The sequence below is a fragment of the Taudactylus pleione genome, unplaced genomic scaffold, assembly GCF_031769625.1.
Source record: "Taudactylus pleione unplaced genomic scaffold, aTauple2 ptg000085l, whole genome shotgun sequence".
Classification (NCBI taxonomy): domain Eukaryota; kingdom Metazoa; phylum Chordata; class Amphibia; order Anura; family Myobatrachidae; genus Taudactylus; species Taudactylus pleione.
The window spans coordinates 15,585,147-15,603,724 of NW_028284487.1; the positions used below are offsets into that span (position 1 = coordinate 15,585,147).

Consider the following 18,578-nt stretch of genomic DNA (forward strand, 5'->3'; position numbering starts at 1 on the left):
ATCCAGCCAACACTTATATACATATCTTTAGCATAAGTAACTGTTAAGCTGCACACACGTAAAGATTTTCTGTCCAACCATCCTAGTTGATTGGTTGGAATGCAAATCTGGTAATGTATGGGAGTAACTGATGATCAGCAATTTGCTCCTAAATGCCAGAAAACAGATGAAAATGGTCATCAGACAAGTTTGTTAAATGTTTGATCTAAACAATTTGTTCAAACAACAGTTTTTGTCCATTTCCAGCGTTTGGGAGCAAATTGCTGATTGTCATTTGCTTTCATACATTACCAGGTTTTCATTCCAACCTATCAACTAGTTGGATGGTTGGACAGAAAATCTTTACGTGTGTATGCAGCTATAATAATAATATCTTTAATCTAGGTTATTAATTATAACTGTAGCTGGTCAATACTATCTATAATTGATAAATATGTACCTTATAAAGATTGATACTTAAAGTATATCTGTTCTAAACTGCTCAATTAAATCAAAGTAACAAACCGTTCAATTAAGGTCCCACTGTGAGGAAAAGGTACAACGTATTGTCCTCCAATTGTGCTCAGATACACCTTATGCTTGAACCAAAGTGACTGAATATATAATCTCGCATTCAACCGCAAATATCTTTATAATTTAGGGCCATATTCAATATGGGAGCGAAAAGTCCGTGCTGGACTTTTCGCTCCACCTCGTAGGTTAGAGTGGGGATAAAGTATCGGGCACGTGCCCGCTTATCACCGTATTCAATTTAAAAGGAGCGAAAACGGGAGCCCGCGAATTTGGATCTGCGAAAAAAAAAAAACACGTGAATTTTCGGGAAATGTGCCTGGGACCCCCCCTAAAGATGTCCAGACATGGGGGATTACTATGGGTACCCCAAATTTTTGCCTGTTGATGGAAGTCGGGGTTTGTAAAAGCGCGGCAGGTGCATATTTGCGGCTATGAAGAAGTGGTGAAGACTAACACTTAGATTTTTTGGGGGGGGAGAAAAGTAACTATTCCTATCAAATTTGGGGTACAGGAAAATGGGGGTAAGCTTTTTTTTTTAGGTCCCTAAAATGATTTTTAAAAATTCTGCAAAAATGCACCTGCCGCTACTCCCGCAATGAAGACAACACCTGCCGCATACGTGGAAACCCCTCTGAATTTAATTTGGCTATTTTAGAAGTGTGTTCCCTATTTATTTTTTTTAACCCAAAAATTAAAGTTAATTTTTTTGCGGTGTCCCGATTTATTTAGTTTTTTACTTTTTTTGACACAGTTTATTTTTAAATGACATTCTCAGGGGTGCAGGCTATTTTTTTTTAAGCCTGCACCCCTAAACCCCAATTCTGCACTTTTTTTCGCCTGCTAAAGGCTATCCCCGTTTTTTAACATTGACTTTATGCACCGGCGAAAAGTCAATGTAATTGAATACGGGGATATTGGAAATAGAAAATTACGTAATCGGCGATAAATTATCGCCGATAACGGATTTTTCGCCCCATCTTGAATATGGCCCTTAGTGTACCTATTTCTTGGAATTAATACTTCTCTAAAGATAACCTATAGCACTCTTCATAGTGTAAAGACTTAGGGGCATATTTACTAAAGTGCGAGTTTTTAGAAGTGAAGATGTTTCCCATAGCAACCAATTCTAGCTATTATCTTCTAAAAGGTGGTAGATAAATGTTAAGTAGAATCTGATTGGTTGCTATGGGCAACATCTCCACTTCTAAAAACTCTCACCTTAGTAAATATACCCCTTGCAGTCTGTGATTGCAATCAAAGGAAAATCATGATTTCTTTCTATGTGCATGATACAAACTAAAGTCTCCTTGATACTGCATTACATACTGTAAATACATTTTTCTTAACAAAGAGATAATAATAAAAAAAAAAAGGGCCACTTTATTTTACAACAAACATTTAACATTCACACAATGCCAACAGTCAGTTTACGTGACAAGCAATTACGGGGACACAAGTCGCTGACATGGCACCTCCTGCAGTTGGTGTGCTGACCATACAGTATTTAAATTAGCCAGGTGGAATGTACCTTCTACACAGTTAGTACATATCTACAAGGATTTAGTATACCAGCAAGCTCATGGAGACTGTGTGAAGTATAAGAAATACAGGATTTATGTACCCAAAGTCATATAAGGAAGGGGCTGCTGTCAACAGCATTTATTGGAAAGTGAATAAAAGACACTTTTCTAAGTGATAGGTGACCTGACTGGATCAGATCCCCACCAATAACCATCTCTTCGTTTCCAATTGTACCACTACAATTACATTGTCCAAGAGATTAGTGAGAACTGAATTGCACCTTAAATCTAAACATCTGCATTAGTTTTTTTCCGGCATCAATTTGTTTCATGGACCACAGAGTCACCCCCAATGCCGGTCTCGGTCGTCACCTCCTCCATCTCCACATCCTTCAGAGTTTTCTTGGCTTTTCTTTTTGTGGTGCTGCTTTCAACTTCCATAGCAGCAACAGATTTCGCAGCAGCAGATGTCTTTGGTTGCGATGTACGTGCCACTGAGAAAGGAAAAAATATATTAAAGATAGGGCTCAAACAACCATTAGTTCTCCGATTATTTCTCTACAACCGCTTTGTTGGAACGTGCAAGTCAAAAACAGCTGGACAGAAGAAAGTTAGCTATGTCTGACGTAATAACCAGACAACACTGCAGGACTGATAAAGAGAAAGCTAAATTATGTGATGAATGGAAAGACTAAAGTACCAAAGAGTAAATGACATATAAGGCAGGTGGAAAGGTACTAGTGTTCATTCCATCACCCTGCATGTGTTACACCTGAGCAGTTTCTCTTTCCTGCCTGGGGTGTCGCTCTCTGCTCTGGTGCTTCTAGCACACTCAGGTGATGCAATAAACTGCTGAGATACAGACCAGAGTGTGCTAGAAGCAACAGAGCGACACCCCAGGCAGGAAAGAGGAACTGCACGGGTTGTGACAGGTGCAGGGTGCTAGAATGAGCACTAGGTACACTTCTGAATACATGAAATAACATCTTTCAGAGTGGATTATAAAAGTTCTCATATATTATGTTACAACACAGCAGGTACCATCCATTTGATCCTTTTCTTTTTGAATATGCTGAAGTTGCTTCACCAGTTTTCTTTTCTTTTTCCCAGAAAGTGTGATATTCGCTCTTGCACTGGAACTAGAAAGGAAAGACAGAAACAATAGAAAATGTAACTGCAAAAAAGGTCATTACATTAAAGAACAACAATAAAAAAGGAATACATAAAATAACTCACAGCTACTACAAAAAAAAAAAAAAAAAAGTATTTTGAAAACAATACCTTGTTTTATTACCTAATATTAAATACAAAGTCAATCACATACAACTTATTGAGCTCCGTATTTTCCTAGGACTGTGCACTGAAACACATTCAGTGTGAGCAGTCCTGGAAGGGTTCTTCATTGTAGGGCAGTAAGACTTTGGAGATTTTAACCCATGGAGGTGATAATGACCATTTCTATATATGGCACAACATTTTGTTAAACTTTGTTTTTTTAAATCCTTTGCATTTTCTTCCACTGAGTAATGAGCAATACCAGATCCAATTCATTAATAACTTCATAAGAATGTGAAAGACTCACTTTAATCAGTACATATTATGCAGTGGCGTTGTGTTGTATTTACTCAGACAGAAAGCTCAACATCCCAAACCACTTTGTACCAACAGAAGGCAGTGTGAGAAGCTTTACCTGTCTAGGCAAGCACCATGAACAGTCCCTATGCAATATATTGGGTGAAAATCAGGCACTTGACTATGGTACTTTAAACAGTTTATCTAACTTACCTTCTCTTCTTCAGGTGATGAACAGTTATTAATTCTTTGTCCATGATGGCGCCAATTATTTTGTGTTTCTTACGTTTCTCCCGACTAATCACACGGCGGCGTTTAAAGAGATTTTTTTGCAAGTCCTGTGGCAACAACAGATATTTACTATTACTACAGTAGCAACTGAATAATAATAGTTATTTATATAGCACCAGCATTTTCTGTTGCGCCTTACAATTGGGAACAAAACTCTAATAAGACAAGACTGGGTGATAACAGACAGAGGGGTATTCAATATGAAACGTTAACTTCACTGTCGAAGTTAACGTTTCATATCGGAGTTTTTACCTGCGTTAAAGTATCGGGCGCGCGCCCGCTTATCCCCGTATTCAATATAAAATTTACGAAAACGGGAGCCTCCGAAGTTGGTTTTGCGTAAAGTTACGAATTTTTCCTTAAAAAAATTGTAAGACCCCCCTAAAGTGGTAAAAACATGGGGGATCAATATGAGTACCCCCGTTTTAGCCTTTAATTGAAAGTCGGTGATTTAAATAGCCGCAGCAGGTGTTTTTTCCCGACATTGAAGAAGTGATGCAGAAGAGCACTTAGGTTATTTTTTTCATTTTTTTAAGTGGTCCCATCAAATTTGGGGTACATGAAAATGGGTACTAGCATATTTTTAAGTCCCTAAAGTAAGTTTTTAAATATTCTGCAATAGTGCACCTGCCGCTATAAATCTATTCTAGAAAACACCTGCCGCATACTTGCAGAATAGCCCTGAACCTATTTCCCTATTGTTAATAATTTTTTTCCACCCCAATTTTTAAATTAATTTTTTGGGGTGTCCCTATTTTTTGTTTTTAAAACTTTTTTTGACACAGTCCTTTTTTAAATGTCATTCCCAGGGGTGCAGGCTATTTTTTTTAAGCCTGCACCCCTAAACCACAATTCTGCACTTTTTTTCGACACCTATTCAATGGTGAAAAGTTATCACCGTTTTTTATCAAAAACTTTTCAAAACTGCTATAAGCCTTTAAAATTGAATACGGTGTAAAACTAAAACCTGCGATAATGACGTCATAAGTGCGATATTAACGCAAAAACGATGTTATCGCTCCCATATTGAATACCCCTAAAAGAGGTAAGAGAGCCCTGCTCGCAAGCTTACAATTAAATATAAACAAAAATCAGGGACATGTAACAATTTGTTTCTGTGAACCAGCTTTGTGGCACATTCATTTAATAGGACTGGATTCTGAGGTGGGAGTAAAGCAAAAAAGACCAAATAATCGTGCATCTTGGTAAAACCATGCTGCACTGCAGGTGGGGCTGATTTAATTTATGCAGAGAGATTTAGATGTGAGAGAGGCGTATACAAACTCAGATCTAAATTGCAGTGTAATAACATGTAGCCCACAAACGCTGGGCAGTTTTATTAACTACCAATCACAGAATATGGCATGTGCCACACGGGAATGCGCAATCGGGCACACACTGCACAATATGCCTGATTTGTTCCGATGTGCATAATAACGATAAATAAAGCCGATATTGTGCAAGTGTATACACGGCTTAAGATAGCCAGTATTTACCCAGTATGCAAAAAATATGAGATATGGTAAGAACTTACCTTTGTTATCTCTATTTCTACGAAGTCCATAGGGTTCCATAGGATACCTTGGGGTATAGGTGATGACGTCAGGCATCGGGCACCATAGAGTTAAGTTTTCAGCCTCCCAGGATGCACTAGGGTCCCCCTCCTATACCCCGCCCCCGAGCCAAGGCATCTCAGTTACGTACCAAGCCATAGGCCGGAGGAGGAGAAGGAAGAGAGAGAAAAAAGATCTGGTCACACACAAGAATCACATTCTCATCAGAGGGAGACGGAAAAACCGGTGACCAGAGTAAAGCCCATCTGCAGCACAGGTGCGACAGGGCGGCAGTCCTGTGGAACCCTATGGACTTCGTAGAAATAGAGATAACAAAGGTAAGTTCTTACCATATCTCATATTTTCTACATCAGGTTCCATAGGGTATCCACAGGATACCTTGGGGATGTCCCAAAGCAGTATCCTTCAAGGGTGGGGGACGCTCCTGTGCTGAAAGGAGAATCCGCCGCCCGAAGGAAGCATCCTGAGAGGCAAAGGTGTCAAACGCATAATACCTCACAAAGGTATGGACAGAGGACCACGTGGCAGCCTTGCAGATCTGGACTGCCGAGGAACCACATCGAGCTGCCCACGAAGGACCCAGAGACCTAGTGGAATGAGCCCTCACAGAGGAAGGAACCGGGAGGCCTTCATGAAGATAAGCTTCTGAAATAGCCATACGAATCCAACCTGCCAAAGTCTGCTTTGAAGCAGGCCAACCCTTTTTACGGAAGCCATAGGAGGACAAACAAGGCGTCCGACTTCCTAAACGAAGAAGTGCGGTCAACATAAATCCTTAAGGCCCGCACAACATCCAAAGTGGCCTCACCCACTGAAAGGTCAGGTGAGTTAAGAGCCGGCACAACGATTTCCTCGTTGATATGAAACAGAGAAACAACTTTGGGAAGAAATTCAGGAAGAGTGTGCAGCACTGCCCTGTTCCTATGAAAAATCAGGAAAGGGGGTCTACAGGATAGAGCCCCTAAGACAGAAACACGTCTGGCCGAAGCGATGGCCAGAAGGAAAATTGTTTTAGCTGTCAGCCATTTAAGGTCCACTGAGCCCAGTGGTTCAAACGGCGGTCCCTGGAGAGCCCTCAGGACCACAGCTAAATCCCAAGGCGCCACCGGTGGAACAAATGGCGGCTGAATTCTAAGAACACCTTGCATAAAGGTGCGCACATCAGTGATTGTAGCAATCCTACGATGGAACCAGACAGACAGGGCAGACACCTGCACCTTCAAAGAAGCCAGGCGAAGCCCATAGTCTAGTCCCGCCTGTAGGAAGGCCAACACTCTAGAAAGACGGAACTCCCGAGGTGCATAACCTCTCGGCCGACACCACTGGAAGAACGTATGCCACACACAATGGTATATTCTTGCAGAAGGCGGCTTCCGAGCTCCTAACATAGTTCGTACTACAGAGCTGGAAAACCCCCTGGACCTTAACATGGCCATCTCAACAGCCACGCCATCAAAGACAGCCGAGTGAGGTCCGGGTGAAGACAAGGACCCTGAGACAGTAGGTCCGGTCATAGCGGCAACCGCAGAGGACTGTCCACAGACAGACCCTGAAGGTCTGAGAACCAGTGCCGCCTGGGCCACGCTGGAGCCATCAACAGGAGCGTTCCTCCTTCCTGTTTGAATTTCCGGATTACCCGTGGAAGAAGGGAAAACGGAGGAAAGAGATAAGCAAACCGGAACATCCACTGGACGGACAGAGCATCCACCAGAGACGCCTTTTCGTCTCTTGTGCGAGACCCGTACACCGGCAACTTGTTGTTGTGCCGTGACGCCATGAGGTCAATCTCTGGAATACCCCACCTGTCCACCAGAAATTGAAAGACATCCTGGTGCAGAGACCACTGCCCCGGATGAACGTCCTGGCGACTGAGAAAGTCCGCCTCCCAGTTCAGAACTCCTGGGATGAATACTGCTGATATGGCCGGGAGATTGCGCTCCGCCCAGACCAGGATGCGGGACACCTCTACGAGTGCCGCCCGACTTCGGGTTCCTCCTTGCTGATTTATGTAAGCCACATGGACCTGCACCGGGTGACCTTGTAGAACCCGCTGTGCCTGCTGGACAGCATTGAAAACGGCGCAGAGTTCCAAGATGTTTATCGGAAGCTCCTTTTCCGCCTGAGTCCATCTGCCCTTGAACAAGTGTGGACCCGTGACCGCTCCCCAGCCCCGAAGGCTGGCGTCCGTTGTCAATAGGACCCAGTTCGCCACCCAAAACGGACGACCCTTGTTGAGATGGGTCGTCTGCAACCACCAGGCAAGGGACAGGCGAACCTCCGGAGTGAGCACCATCGTCTTGGACTTTAGACTCTGAGGCAGTCCATTCCATTTGGACAGGATCAATTGCTGTAGAGGTCTGGAGTGAAACTGAGCATATTCCACCATGTCGAATACCGACACCATGGAGCCCAGTAACCTCATCGCCGAGTGTAGAGACACACGGCGACTCTGCAGACAACTGCGCACCCTCAAATGCAAGGCAAAGATCTTTTCTCCCGTCACAAAGATCCGCTGTTGACTGGAGTCCAATAAGGCTCCGAGGTGCAGAATCCTCTGAGACGGGATCAGGGTGGACTTTTGCCAGTTTATCAACCAGCCGTGCCATTGCAGTACTGCAATCATCAGATCCAAGTGGCGTAGAAGGAGCTCTGGAGACCCTGCTACCAACAAAAGGTCGTCTAGGTACGGCAACATGCGGACTCCCTGCAGCCGCAGGAACGCCGCCATAACCTTGGTGAACACCCGTGGTGCTGTCGCCAGGCCAAAAGGTAACGCCCGGAACTGAAAGTGATCGTTGCGGATTGCAAACCTGAGGAACTGTTGGTGACGCAAAAGAATAGGGACATGCAGGTAAGCGTCCTGTATGTCCAACGACACCAGGTAATCCCCAGGTTCCAGCGCCAGAATGATGGACCGTAGGGTCTCCATCCGAAACCGCGGCACCCGCAAGGACTTGTTGAGTGCCTTGAGGTTGAGAATCGGACGGTACGACCCATTGGGTTTCTGCACCAAAAACAGACTGGAACAGAAACCCTGGCCCCTCTGGGAGAATGGAACAGGCACTATAACTCCAGCCTGGAGCATAGTGTGCAAAACCTTCCGCAGTTCCATGGCTTTGCTCTGGTCTAAGGGAAGACCCGTGGTGAAGAATCAAGATGGGGGCCTGTGCCGAAAGGAGAGGGCATACCCGCGAGAAACCACCTCGTGAACCCAAGTGTCTGTCGTAGTTGCCGACCAATACTGGGCAAACTGCAGTAGGCGGCCTCCCACTTTGGGATCCCCCAAAGAGAGGCACGGACAGTCAGGCCGCAGGCTTGTCATCAGCCTTAGGGGCTGGACGTCTGGTACTCCAGACCTGTTTCCTGGGCTTGGCCGATTTCTTGGGGCCAGCATGTCGGGGAAAAAGACTGTGCTTTAGGTCTACCCTGGGCCCTATAAGGCCGAAAGGACGACGTACCTGAACTGGAAGGGACCACAGCAGATGGGAGACATGCAGACTTGGCTGCCACCAGCGTTGCCACAATTTTGTCCAGATCCGGACCAAAGAGGACTTCTCCATTAAAGGGCAAAGCTTCCAATCCCTTTTTGGAATCAGCGTCCGCCTTCCAGGATCGCAACCATAAGGTGCAACGAGCAGCAACAGCTGCCGAAGAAATCCGAGAAGTGAGGGTACTAATATCCAAGGCCGCTTCATTGATGTAAGTGGCCGAATATCGAAGGTTTCCTACCAACTCGGACTGTTCAGCCGAACAGTCGGAATCCAAAGACGCCTCCAAACTATCCACCCAGCGCTCCATAGCTCTGGCTACCCAAAATACGTCCATAGCCGGTCCGGATGCCCCCCCCCGCGAGGGAATAAATGGACTTTAGGCAGATCTCCACCTTACGGTCCGTAGCATCCTTCAAGGAGGACATGGAGGGCATGGGCAATGTGGCACTTCGGACTAGGCGTGTCACATGAGAATCCACCTGAGGAGGGGATTCCCACTTAGAAAAATAATTGTCCGCAAACGGATAAGCCACCGCTAAACGTCTTTGAGGCTGATACCGTTTACCAGGATGTTTCCACGCCTCCTCTAAATGGTCTACTAACTGACCCGAAAGAGGAAACACTGTGGCGTCACCCTTAATATCCTTGAAAAAGGCATATTTGGACTTTGACACCGGAGGATCATCATCCTCAATAACTAAAGCTGTGCGGACTGCACGAATAAGGCCAGGAATATAAACCTTAGACTTAGCGTCCGACTCTTTAGTATGGAGAGGTTCTTGGTCAGAAAGATCCAGAATCTCCCCATCATCGGACGTCACGTCGTCGTCCTCATAAGGAGCGGACAGAGATGCCACCGGCCGCAACACAGACTCCCCTTGCTGTACAGAACTTGTTAGTGAATTAACCCACGCAGGCTCCTGAGAGACCTGAGGAGGGGAAATAGGGAGACTGTGGGGTACCATCAGTTGTCTCGGGAAACCCTGCATGGGTGACAACACCACTGACTGCTGGGACAATCCCATCTGTGAGAACGCAGGTTACGGAGCTAACTGACCCACTAGGGTTGTAAGCGCTTTGGCGAAACAAGCCCAGGGCGGTTCCTGTACCGGAGCCGTGACAGTAATCGGTCGTGCCAATAAAAAACACTGGCCCCTCCGCGTTACCTTCCCCCTCCGCTATAGGTACCTTGCACGTAGTACACAGAAGCTGGAGAGGAAAATCACTCTCAGACATGATGGTAAGTATGTGACCCCCTCTCACTGATACTCTTAGTATAGTGGGAGAACCACCCTGCAATCACCGCACTGCAAGGGCTTTAGCAGAAGAGGAGCAGGGACAGTGAAATGGCTGACAGTAGAAAGTGAAAGTACAGGCAGCAGACGCTAGCAGCAGTCACATACAATGCAAAGAAATCAATCCCTGCACAATCAGCGCTGATCCTCAACTACACAGACACAGGGCCTGGTAGGACACAGCGCTGCATACACAGACCTGTTCCAACGGAGAGGTATGACGGGGGACCCAGACCACGATGCCGCCGATCAGCAGCTTCCAGCAGCGTTCACCATGCTTCCATAAAGATGGCCACCGAGGAGCAGAGAGGAGGCCGGCCTGGGGGAGGAGCGCTGCCACAGGGCCAATCGGCAGATGCAGAGAGGGCTGTGTGCAGCGGGGAAGGCGCCGGCTGTATACAGGGAAGGCGCGCTCCCCTGGCATGCAATTAACCCCTGGGACGCCGCAGCGCTACCGCTCAGCTGTGGTCCGCTGTCCCAGGGGGTAGTGGAAGCGCAGGTTGACTACCTGGCTCTACGCTGCAGCCAGTCCCCAGGGAGCCCCCTGCCTGGGGACTCTGGACCATGTGTCAGCGGGGACCCGCCGTGGGACCCCGCTGCTTACCTGCTGCCCCCTTGAATCCGGTCATGGTCCCAAACATCTGGGGTCACCGCTAGCTGTGACCCCAGATGCTTACCAGCATCCCCGGATCAGTACCGGCGTTCTGGTACCGGCGGGGGTGTAGGGAAGACAGCATGGACATCAGTAGTGACTGTCCATGCTGTACTTCCAGATGGGCAGCCACAGCTGCCTTGAAGAAAACTTCAGGGGCTATCCTTAGCCCCCCTCTAAACAGGTGCTCCGACTCCGAGCCGGGCACCAACGAAACAGATGCCTTGGCTCGGGGGCGGGGTATAGGAGGGGGACCCTCGTGCATCCTGGGAGGCTGAAAACTTAACTCTATGGTGCCCGATGCCTGACGTCATCACCTATACCCCAAGGTGTCCTGTGGATACCCTATGGACCCTGATGTAGAAAACATGTGAACCCCTTGCATTGCAGCATGCTTTGTCCAGGTGCACAGTTACTTGCTCTTTTTTGCCTTACTCGAACTCAGAATCAGGTCCAAAATGTTTTTCTTTTTAATCACCATACTTATTGTTTTGTTTTTTTGTTTAGGTCTAATAAACTGTATATCAGAGGCTTGCACCATTCTACGTGTGTTGTGTGTGTAGTTACAGTGCCTTGCAAAAGTATTCACCCCCTTGGCTTTTTACCTTTTTTGTTACATTACAACCTGTAATTTATTTTTATTTTTTTATCTGAATTTTATGTGATGGATCTGCACAAAATAGTCTAATTTGGTGAACTGAAATGAGAAAAAAAATATATATACAATATATATTCTTAATAAATAAAATTCTGAAAATTGGCATGTGCATATGTAATCACCCCCTTTGCTATGAAGCCCCTCAAAAGTCCTGGTGCGATCAATTACCTTCAGAAGTCTCATAATTAATGAAATCTAAGTGTCACAGGATCTGTCAGTATAAACACACCTTTTCTGAAAGGTCCCAGAAGCTGCAACACCATTAAGCAAGAGGCATCACACCATGAAGACCAAGGAGCTCTCCAAACAAGTCAGGGACAAAGTTGTTGAGAAGTACAATTCTGGGTTGGGTTATGAAAAAATATCCAAATCTTTGATGATCCCCCGGAGCACCATCAAATCCATCATCATCAAATGGAAAGAACATGGTATCACAACAAATCTGCCAAGAGAGGGCCGCCCACCAAAACTCGCAGACCGGGCAAGGAGGGCATTAATCAGAGAGGCAGCACAGAGACCAAAGGTAACCCTAAAGGAGCTGCAGAGTTACACAGCAGAGACAGGTGTATCTGTGCATGTGACCACAATAAACAGAACACTCCATATATACAGTCAGGTGCATAAATATTGGGACATTGACCGAATATTCATATTTTGGCCTCTATTCACCACCACAATGGCTTTGAAATGAAACAAACAAGATGTGCTTTAAATGCAGACTTTCAGATTTAATTTGAGGGTAATTACATCCAAATAAGGTGAACGGTGCAGGAATTACAACGGTTTCTATATGTGCCTCCCACTTTTAAAGGGGCCAAAAGTAATGGGACTATCAACTCAAAAGCTATTTCATGGACAGGTGTGGGCTATTCCCTCGTTATTTCATTATCAATTAAGCAGGTAAAAGGTCTGGAGTGGATTCTAGGTGTGACATTTGCATTTGGAATCAGCTGTTGTTGACTCTAAATATGAGATCCAAAGAGCTGTCACTATCAGTGAAGCAAGCCATTATTAGGCTGAAAAATCAAAACAAACCCATCAGAGAGATAGCAAAAACATTAGGTGTGGCCAAATCAACTGTTTGCAACATTCTTAAAAAGAAAGAACTCACCGGAGAGCTCACCAACACCAAAAGACCCGGAAGACAACTGTGGTGGATGACAGAAGAATTATTTCCCTGGTAAAGAAAAACCCCTTCACAACAGTTGGCAAAATCAAGAACACTCTCCAGGAGGTAGGTGTATATGTGTCAAAGTCAACAATCAAGAGAAGACTTCACAAGAGTGAATATAGAGGGTTCACCACAAGATGTAAACCATTGGTGAGCCACAAAAACAGGAAGACCAGATTAGAGTTTGCCAAACAACATCTAAAAAAGCCATTACAGTTCTGGAACAACATCCTATGGACAGATGAGACCAAGATCAACTTGTACCAGAGTGATGAGAAGAGAAGAGTATGGAGAAGGAAAGGAACTCCTCATGATCCAAAACATACCACCTCATCAGTGAAGCATGGTGGTGGTAGTGTCATGGCGTGGGCATGTATGGCTGCCAATGGACCTGGTTCCCTTGTATTTATTGATGATGTGACTGCTGACAAAAGCAGCAGAATGAATTCTGAAGTGTTTCGGGCAATATTATATGCTCATATTCAGTCAAATGCTTCAGAACTCATTGGACGGCGCTTCACAGTGCAGATAGACAATGACCCGAATGCATACTGCAAAAGCAACCAAAGAGTTTTTTAAGGCTAAAAAGTGGAAAGTTATGCAATGGCCAAGTCAATCCCCTGACCTGAATCCGATTGAGCATGCATTTCACTTGATGAAGACAAAACTGAAGAGAAAATGCCCCAAGAACAAGCAGGAACTGAAGACATTTGCAGTAGAGGCCTGGCAGAGCATCACCAGGGATGAAACCCAGCGTCTGGTGATGTCTATGCAATCCAGACTTCAGGCTGTAATTGCCTGCAAAGGATTTGCAACAAAGTATTAAAAAGTGAAAGTTAGATTTAGGATTGTTTAGTTTGTCCCATTACTTTTGTCCCCTTAAAAAGTGGGAGGCACATATAGAAACCATTGTAATTCCTACACCGTTCACCTTATTTGGATGTAATTAACCTCAAATTAAATCTGAAAGTCTGCATTTAAAGCACATCTTGTTTGTGTCATTTCAAAGCCATTGTGGTGGTGAATAGAGGCCAAAATATGAAAATTCTGTCAATGTCCCAATATTTATGCACCTGACTGTAGCTCGGGCTTTATGGAAGAGTGGCCAGACAAAAGCCATTACTTAGTGATAAAAATAAGAAGACCCAATTAGAGTTTGCCAAAAGGCATGTGGGTGACTCCCCAAATGTATGGAGGAAGGTGCTCTGGTCAGATGAGACTAAAATTGAACTTTTCGGCCACCAAGGAAAACGCTACATCTGGCGCAAACCCAACACATCCCATCACCCCAAGAACACCATCCCCACAATGAAACGTGGTGGTGGTGGCATCATGCTGTGAGGACGTTTTTCAGCAGCAGGGACTGGGAAACTGATTTGAGGTGAGGGAAAGATGGATGGTGCTAAATACAGGGGGGTGAATAGTTATGCATGCTGAAGTTTTCTGTTATGTTGTCCTAAATGTTGTTTGATTCACAATATAAAAAAAAAACAACTTCACAGTAGTAGGCATGTTCTGTGAATGAATGATGCACACCTTCAAACATTTTTTTTTTAATTCCAGATTGTAAGGAAACAAAATATGTAAAATGCAATGGGGGGATGAATACTTTTGCAAGGCGCTGTATTTTTATTGACTTTGAATATACTTGAATCAACTTGGAGACTGATGCAGATAAAAACTATAAGCTGTCTCCTATTTAATTATAACCGAAGAAGTTAAACTAAGGAATTTATAGACCTTTTATATTTTCAGTGGTACTAAAGCTAACGATTCTATCAGGTAATAATAACAGCAAGAAATAATCAACACAAATAATTGCATCCAGTCACAGATCAGCATAGTCACTGTTAATATTATCTTCATCTTGCCATGACCCAATACATAGAGGGGTATTCAATATGAAACTTTAACTTCACTGTATAATTCTATTCTAGAAAACATCTGCCGCATACTTGCAGAATAGCCCTGAACCTATTTCCCTATTGTTAAACAATTTTTTCCCATTTTTTTTTTTCACCCCAATTTTTTAATTAATTTTTTGGGGTGTCCCTATTTTTTTTTTACTTTTTTTGACACAGTTCTTTTTTAAATGTCATTCCCAGGGGTGCAGGCTATTTTTTTTTAAGCCTGCACCCCTAAACCCCAATTCTGCACTTTTTTTCGACACCTATTCAATGGTGAAAAGTTATCCCAGTTTTTTATCAAAGACTTTTCAAAACTGCGATAAGTCTTTGAAATTGAATACGGTGTAAAAGTCAAACCTGCGATACGGACGTCAAAAGTGCGATATTAACGCAAAAACGATGTTATCGCTCCCATATTGAATACCCCTGATAGTGTGTGAATATCTAAACAAAGGAACCTCCATTCTCTATCAATGTCTTGGAGATAGAAATGTTTTATTCTTTCTCTTCTTATGCTGGATACACACTAGACGATGTGTGTACCCAGCGAAGACACGATATATTGAGTAGTCTGTACGCACTGCAAAATCTGGTGTATGACCTCCCTATATATTGATCCTATGCCACATCCAGAGGTATGGTGTCAGCCACCGGATATTCTGATCTGCCATCCACGCACAGCAGATCAGAAGATGTTACGAACGACACACAGGAGCGCGCAATCACCTGTACACACTGAGCGATGTGGCAGAAATATCGTTTCGAAACGTGTCGAAAAAAAGCCAGCCATCTAAACTCCAATCTCAGTGTCTCCCACACTAACGAGTAAAAGCCTAGTTAATATAAATATCCCAGTTTTATTGAACTAAAAACAAATATTCAAAATATGCAATAGTAGGCAGACATTGTCCGCCTATTTCTAGGACAACACAAGTTGAGAAAAGTTGGCTGGTCTGATGAAAAAGTTATGCTGACACTGGCAAATATATTGGCCAATCAATTACACACTGGCAGCTATATATCAGTTGTCCGTTGGCCAGTGTGTACCGGCGATATGTCTGCGAACTGCGTCGTCCACAGCCATATCTGCAGATATACTGGGGCATAGTTTTGTATATATGGGCAGTTTGCCGACACTTTGGCGGAGGCCGCGGGGGGGGGGGGGGGGGGGCGCGACACGCGGCCAGATGACACATGATGGTTGTTCAGTGTGTATGAACAACCGTCATCGATCTACAGATATGTTGGTCAGGTGTGTGGAGCACTGTTTTAGTTGGACAGACAAGTTGGATGGTTACACATTGAGCGGTGTAATGAATGACAGAGTGATCCCTCATTCTGCCCTGCATTACCTGCAATGGCGCTGCATGCGATATTGTCTGGTTAGCCGTGCAGCACGCCCGCAGATAGTCCGTACACACTATGCAATCCACATGATCTATAGGTCCAATCCGCGTTGGAACGATAGATCATTAAATGGATCGCAAAGTGTGTACACGGCTTTAGTCAGTTGGATGGGTGGAGTAAAGTCCAGCATTACACATCGTCAGTGTATATGTGGTGGGTACACACTGGGAGGATGTTGTTATGATTTGCTACCTACTTTACATCTAAAATTGACTCCATACGTCAGGACATCATATTCCACCAGTCCCCCTGCTCTACACCTCCTCCTTTCCCGGATCTACCCTCCCCATCCATTTTACTGACTCTAACATTCTTCTCCCCTGTATCTGGAGAGGATGTCATGTCCCTCATCTGGTCATTCCCCCCCCCCCCTTGACCCTATCCCTTCAAGTCTCCTCAGTTACCTCTCTCCTTCTGCCTGCTCCCATCTTGCCCACCTCCTTAATCTCTCCCTATCATCAGGCACTGTCCCTTCTGCATTCAAACATGCCCTTGTCTCCCCCATTCTTAAAAAACCTACCCTGGATCCTAACACTCTCTCCAACTACCATCCCATCTCTCTCCTCCTCCCTTTTGCCTCCAAGCCCAGAGTGTGTTGTTTACAACCACCTTACCACCTTTATTTCCTCCCAATCCCTCCTTGATCATTTTCAGTCTTGCTTCCGTTCTCTCCACTCCACTGAAACTGCCCTCACAAAAGTCAGCAATAACCTCCTTGCTGCTAAATCCAAGGGCCACTACACTCTAATCATTCTCCTTGACCTCTCTGCTGCTTTCGACACTGTGGACCACCCTCTCCTTCTGCAAATCCTTCACTCCCTTGGTCTACGTGACAATGCCCTCTCCTGGCTGTCCTCCTACCGCTCTGACCGATCCTTCTCTGTCTCTTCTCATGACTTCTCTCCCCCCCACAGCCTCTTACAGTAGGTGTTCCCCAAGGTTCTGTTCTTGGACCTCCCCTTTTCTCACTCTATACATCCTCACTACGTGAACTCATCAGCTCTTTTGAACTCCAATATCATCTCTATGCTGATGATGCTCAGATCTACCTTTCCTCCCCTGACCTCTCTCCTCGCTCGTATCTCCAACTGTCTCTCTGCTATCTCTTCCTGGATGTCCCAGCGATTTCTTAAACTTAATATGTCTAAGACTGAGCTGATCATTTTCCCACCCCCCAACATAACCACACTTCCCACCATTTCATTATCAATTGATGGCACAACTATCTCCTCTAGTCCCAAAGTGCGCTGTCTTAGAGTTATCCTGGACTCCTCCCTCTCCTTCAAACCACATATCCAGAATCTCTCACAGTCTTGTCATTTTAAAAATATTTCCAAGAAAGGACCCTTTCTCACCCAAGATGCCACTAAAACCCTCATACACTCATTGGTCATCTCCAGATTGGATTACTGTAACCTCCTCCTCTCTCCCCTCTCTAGTGTGTCCTCAATGCTGCTGATCGGCTCATCTTCCTCTCAAAACGCTCTAGATCTGTCTCCCCTCTCCTACAAGCTCTCTGATCCCTTTCAGAACCCAATTTAAGGTTTTCCCACTCACTTACAAAGCCCTCACCCATTCCTCTCCCATTTACATCTCGACCTCATCTCCCTTCAGTAAGTGCTGGTTTCGGTATATAACCTGTCTGGTATCCGACCAACGGTCAGAAGGTTGACATTTCTGAATGTCAACAAATGCATGCCGTCTCTCATGCCAATTGATTACTTCCTCCCACTCCCGCCTCTAAGATTTTGCCCGCACTACTCCCCACCTTTGGAACTCTGTACTTCAAACCTGTGCTGTAATTCAAACCTGTAGATAGCACATGCGGTCCCATTCATGTTAATGAAGGGCGAAATGAGTGATCGTTTCGTCGTTCATTACATCATTCTGGATGTGTACCCACGGTACTATATGTCAGCCCAATGAGCCGACATATCATCCCGGTACACATTGTTCAGTGTGTACCCACCTCTTACACTCCTCTGCTTGCTTTCTGATGCCATGTATGGTCTGGTGATATGTATGGTGGAGGGGACTGAAGACATACAATAGGCATGAGGTGATGTGTGTGTGTTGTCAGGGTGGAGAGGGACTGAGGGCGTGGGATGTAAAAACAAAACAAAAAAAGTCTTGTTTTAGTCAGCCTAGTGTGTGCTGCGGGAACCAAACCAGGATGGAACATGCAACTTACGTTAATGATTTCTACTACGAGGACATGTTAATGATTAGTTCCCTGTACATAGCCTAACTCGGTGCTTATCTGTGGCTGTCACCCTCCCTATTACCCCCAACTCTCTCTCTCCCAGTTACCGTTTTCGGCCGGTTGATCTTTCCTCCGGGAGCCATGCTGCAGTCACATGCGTCCGTGTATGTACCGTGTATGAGCGGCTTCCGCCTTTGCTGCTTTCCAAGCCTCGCTCAAGTGTCTATTACACTGGCCAATCATCTGCCTGGAGACAGCGCCGGCCTGAGGGCGTGTCTATAGAGGGGTATTATATAAAGGCGGACCGGCCACTCCTCTGTCTCT

At 45.1% G+C, this 18,578-nt stretch overlaps 1 protein-coding gene across 1 annotated transcript; it reads right to left on the minus strand.

The window, feature by feature from the left end:
* Positions 1–1,866: 1,866 nt before the first annotated feature.
* CUNH11orf98 (chromosome unknown C11orf98 homolog) lies at positions 1,867–18,486 on the minus strand. Its single transcript, XM_088468381.1, has 4 exons — positions 18,362–18,486; positions 3,819–3,943; positions 3,075–3,172; positions 1,867–2,527 (listed from the first exon to the last, which is right to left on the minus strand). The coding sequence occupies exons 1-4, from the start codon at positions 18,395–18,397 to the stop codon at positions 2,352–2,354; spliced, it is 435 nt and encodes a 144-aa protein (XP_088324507.1). The 5' UTR covers positions 18,398–18,486; the 3' UTR covers positions 1,867–2,351.
* Between the last annotated feature and the right edge of the window lie 92 nt (positions 18,487–18,578).